This window comes from Galeopterus variegatus, unplaced genomic scaffold, assembly GCF_000696425.1.
Source record: "Galeopterus variegatus unplaced genomic scaffold, G_variegatus-3.0.2 Scaffold10010, whole genome shotgun sequence".
NCBI lineage: Eukaryota > Metazoa > Chordata > Mammalia > Dermoptera > Cynocephalidae > Galeopterus > Galeopterus variegatus.
The window spans coordinates 21,370-26,098 of record NW_007736121.1 but is presented as its reverse complement, the minus strand read 5'-3'; the positions used below and the strand labels follow the sequence as shown (position 1 = coordinate 26,098).

At 39.5% G+C, this 4,729-nt stretch overlaps 1 protein-coding gene across 1 annotated transcript in view; it reads left to right on the top strand.

The window, feature by feature from the left end:
* Positions 1-2,768, top strand: part of GSR (glutathione reductase) — a gene marked incomplete at its 5' end in the record, with an annotated part of 28,477 nt that extends 25,709 nt beyond the window's left edge. The window contains 2 exons of the mRNA XM_008594018.1: positions 791-924; positions 1,798-2,768. Of these exons, the coding sequence (XP_008592240.1) occupies positions 791-924; positions 1,798-1,947 (284 nt within the window). The remainder of the gene's footprint in view (positions 1-790; positions 925-1,797) is intronic.
* Between the last annotated feature and the right edge of the window lie 1,961 nt (positions 2,769-4,729).

Here is a 4,729-nt window from a genome sequence, read left to right as displayed (position 1 = left end):
AGCCAGTGAGCGGGAACCGGTCTGTATGTGGGATCCGAACCCTCGGCGGTAGCGCCACCGCACTCCCAAGCGGCACACTGCAGCAGTGCGCCACCGGGCCAGCCCCTAGCCCTCCTTTTTATACTTATATGACTTTTATAGTTAGACTCTTTTTGGTTAGCCTCTTATCACAGTTCCAGTATCCTCCCCAACTGCTAATACTTTGAGAGTACAGGTCCCTTCCCCCAGACTGCCTTATCTCTTTGACTTCATTAGCCTTTTTATTAAAAATAATTTAAAATTAAAAGAAAAGTTGCAAAAATAGTACAAAGGACTCCAGTATACTTTAACATTTTTGCTTTATCATTTTCTCACCACGCACACACTTCAGTATATATTTCCTAAGAACAAGTTTGTTCCTTTATATAAACACAGTGCAATTTTCAAAATGAGAAAACTTCAATTGATGTAATATTGCCTAAACTTTAGATATTATGCAAATTTTACCAATTATCTCCAATAATGTCATTTTTAACATTTTTTTTCAAGTCCAGAATTCAGTCCAGGATAATATATTGCATTTGGTTTGCCTACCTCTTTAGTCTCCTTCAATCTAGAGACAAAATTCCTCAGCCTTTCTCGTCTCACAGGACATCGACATTTATTTTGCAGAATGTCCCTCGTTTTGGTATTGTTTGATATTCCCTCATGATTTGATTCAGGTTATGTATTTATGGCCATCTGTTTCTCTGATAGCTCAGTGTAAAGCTTTAGTTTTTTGAGAGAGGCTTTTTTTTTATGTGCGTTATAGATGAGGCCATTCATAAATATGGAAAAGAAAATGTGAAGACCTATTCGACCACCTTTACTCCTATGTATCACGCAGTTACCAAAAGGAAAACAAAATGTGTGATGAAAATGGTGTGTGCCAACAAAGAGGAGAAGGTACGGAACAATCCCATGAGCCGAACTGTGCTCCCTGCAGTTGACAGGGTCCATGGTATTCTGGTGGCATGGGGAGGAAGGAGACCAGACTGCCTTCTGGTTAAACTGGGCAGTCCCACACTTACCTGTTATTTATATTTTGGGGTTCTTCACGATACTTCGTTCAGAAAGGAGGTTCCACCCCTTTAGAAAAAGTAAGGGGGAAAGATCAAAAATGATCAAAAGCTTGTTATCATTGACCAACAGACCAGAATAGATCGGAAACTCAGAAACACTGCTAAATGTAAGAGTTTAAGATAAATTTAAACTTAATGTAATAGATTAGAGAAGAAGAGGAAGTTTATTAGAATTTTTTTTTCCAAGATAACCTATTTTTAGTTTAAATTTTTGAGAAGCCGCCAAACTGTTTTTGGTGGCTCCACCTTTATTCCCCCCGAAAGTATAACCTCGCAGCTGTGACAGAATCACCGAGGAGAAACATTGGCACTGAGAAATCCCGTGATGGAGGATTTCTCTTGGTCAGGAAGCAACCGCATAGCTGTCTGAATAATGAATGGCCTTTACTCTTAAAAGAGGGGAGCAAAGATTCTCCAGACAGAGGGATCCCTTGTGCAGATGAGAGGGCATGGTGGCTGCACAGGACAGAAGGAAAGCCAGCGGAGCCAGAGCCAGAGGAGCCTGAGGGAGAGCTGTCTGATGGGCTGGAGGGGGATGTCGAGGCAGGACTGCACAGGGCCAAGGAGACTGTGTCATGATGGATTGGGATTAGGAATGTTGTTAGTCTTTTAGGGGGGTTTTAAATGTCATATATCTGTCATTACAGTATACCTAACAAAAAACAGCATTTTAGAAATTTTCCTCTTTTTTTCCCAGGTGGTTGGGATCCATATGCAGGGAATTGGGTGTGATGAAATGCTGCAGGGTTTTGCTGTTGCAGTAAAAATGGGAGCAACGAAGTCAGACTTTGACAACACGGTTGCCATTCACCCTACCTCTTCAGAAGAACTGGTCACACTTCGTTGAAAATCCAGACAGTTGTGTGGCTGGCACCTGGACCAGCAGAACTTCTGCAGTGAACCAAATAATCCTATTTCCTTACTGTTCCAGTTTTATGTGTTTTTTAAATTTTAATCAGGATCTTCTGATAGTGGAAAGTTTTAGTAAATAATAGAACTTATGTCATCAGAAATTTGTTCTGTAATCCAGGATTGATTTTTATTTGATCACGTGTCACAATCATTAATATGGTAAAAGTTTTTTATTAACAGCTCTGTACTAGTTGTTTCTTTTTTATGTTTCAGCCTCATCCCAAGTATAAAACTACATGAAGTACAATTAAGTTAATGTACTTGAATGCACATAGCTGCTAATTTTTATAGAGGAAGATGATGGCAGCTCTTCATACTTAAATAATGCAAGTGCACAGAATCTTTGTATTTTTTTTTTTTTTGAAGCCAGTACTGTGCTCTGCATATTGCAAAGCTGCTTCAAGAATGTGACCTTTCTCTAAAAGCATGTAACATAACAGGCCTTGTTCCCTTATTTTATTCTTTCTTTTGTTTTAAATGATTAAAAATCATATTTTTATGAGATGAAGTGCATCAAATTTGGGAAAGATTTGAGAAGGTTGGTTCAATATGTGAGCGACATTTTAGACGTGATTCCTGCTTTCAGGAGGGAGAATTGAAGACTTCTAAGTCCCTTCTCTCCTAAGAGTTCATAGTTCAGTGAGTAATTTCAATATTTGTATGTGTTCTTATTATTTTATTTTTTTCTGAAAACTATTCCAAAAATTTGAAAATAAAATCACAGCCCTTTCTTCTTATAAAATTTGATATTATGAATTTGCTTGGTACCAGTTTATTTTCTAAGAATGTTTCACATTGGAGGATCAAATGCCAACAGATTTTGGGAGGAGAAAAGAGATTCTCTTTTAAAATTGACGATCAGAAGTACAAAGAAACGTTTAACAGATTAATGATTGAGTTGGAAGAAAAACCTAGAAGTCACTTGGGTTTTAAACATTTTATTTTCATTAGTCTTTACCAGCTAGTTAAATTTGTCCATGGTTTTTATCAGTGATGTAGTGCTGCTAATTCTTTTATTATGCTTTTACTGAATGTCTTTCTGATCACTCATGGCCAGTTGCTGCCCTGACTTCTTAAGTAGGCCTAATGCCAACAAAAGAAAAATATCACTTTAGTAACTAGGTTATATATTTGTGGTCTGACAAGAAACTAGGATCCAAAACCTGGACATGAACAGATGTAGCCTCTCTCCCCACCCCACCCCCCCTTCCCTACCAGCCTAAAAGACAGTAGGCTAACAGTTCTGGGCTCTGCTGTCCTGGTGGGGTTCTCACTCTGCACAGGCCCCAAACTTGAGGTATGCCTCTCTCAGGAAAAGGGGAGGCCCCAGTAGGTCATATCCATTCCAGAACCATATGCTCTTGATCTCATTTATACTTTGTGCTGCCTGCGCACTGGTTCTGTAGCAAACCAACATGAAAATAACATCCGAGTTCTAGTCTGCATTCTCATCTGTCCTCACACTGGCCCAGCCCTTGAGGTTATGTGGCCTAAAAGCCTCTGTTGCACAAAGTGCTGGGGAATATAAAGATATACAAGGCAGCATGTTGTACAATATGCGGCACATTGTAGGTGCTCAGTAGATATTTACTGAAGGAAAGACGTATATTTGCTTTCAAGTAACCTTATAGTGTACAAGGAGAGAAAGCATTTCTGTTCAAATAACAGCTAAGCACAGGATGAGAATTGGGTTTGTTGACTAAAATGGGACACTTTCAAGAGTGAAAGGGGGCACTATTAATAATTGGGACGATATGAGCTGGCTGGATGAGCTCAGTCGGTTAGAGGGCAGTGTTATAACACCACGGGGTCAAGGGTTCAGATTCCCACACTGGCCAGCCACTGAAAATAAAATAACTGGGACAATAGCAACAAATTGGTACTATCCCAAACAAATGGGACATTGATGCCCTACTTACACCTTGTTAGGAGTATACAACTCCAAAGGAGGCAGAAGTGCCCTATTGCTTGGGAAATTGAGGAAGGCTTTAAGAAGACACCTCGAAAGAATTTTCAAGAAAATAATGACTAAAAAATTTTCCAAGTATGGAGAAAGATGACGGCATCCAGATAGAGGAAGCTCAAAGGTCACCAATCCGATTCAGTCCAAAGAGGACCACCATGAGACACATTACAGTCAAATTATGGACATTGATGCCCTACTTACACCTTGTTAGGAGTATACAACTCCAAAGGAGGCAGAAGTGCTCTATTGCTTGGGAAATTGAGGAAGGCTTTAAGAAGACACCTCGAAAGAATTTTCAAGAAAATAATGACTGAAAAATTTTCCAAGTATGGAGAAAGATGACGGCATCCAGATAGAGGAAGCTCACAGGTCACCAATCCGATTCAGTCCTAAGAGGACCACCATGAGACACATTACAGTCAAATTATAAAACCAAAGACAGAATACTGAGAGCAGCCAAAGAACACACATGACAGTCAGTGGAGCCCCAATACTTCTGTCAGTAGAAACTCTACAGACCAGAAGAGAATGGGATGATTTATTCAAAATGCTGAAGGAAAGAAGACTGTCAGCCAAGAATTCTGTATCCAGCAAAACTAATCTTCAAGTATGAAAGAGAAAGAAATTCTTTCCCAGACAGACAAAAGCTAAGGGAATTCGTCAACACTAGAGCTTCCCTACAAGAAATGTTAATGGCAGTTCCTCACTCTGAAAGAAAATGATGCAAAAGAGTAGCAAGAAAACATCTGAA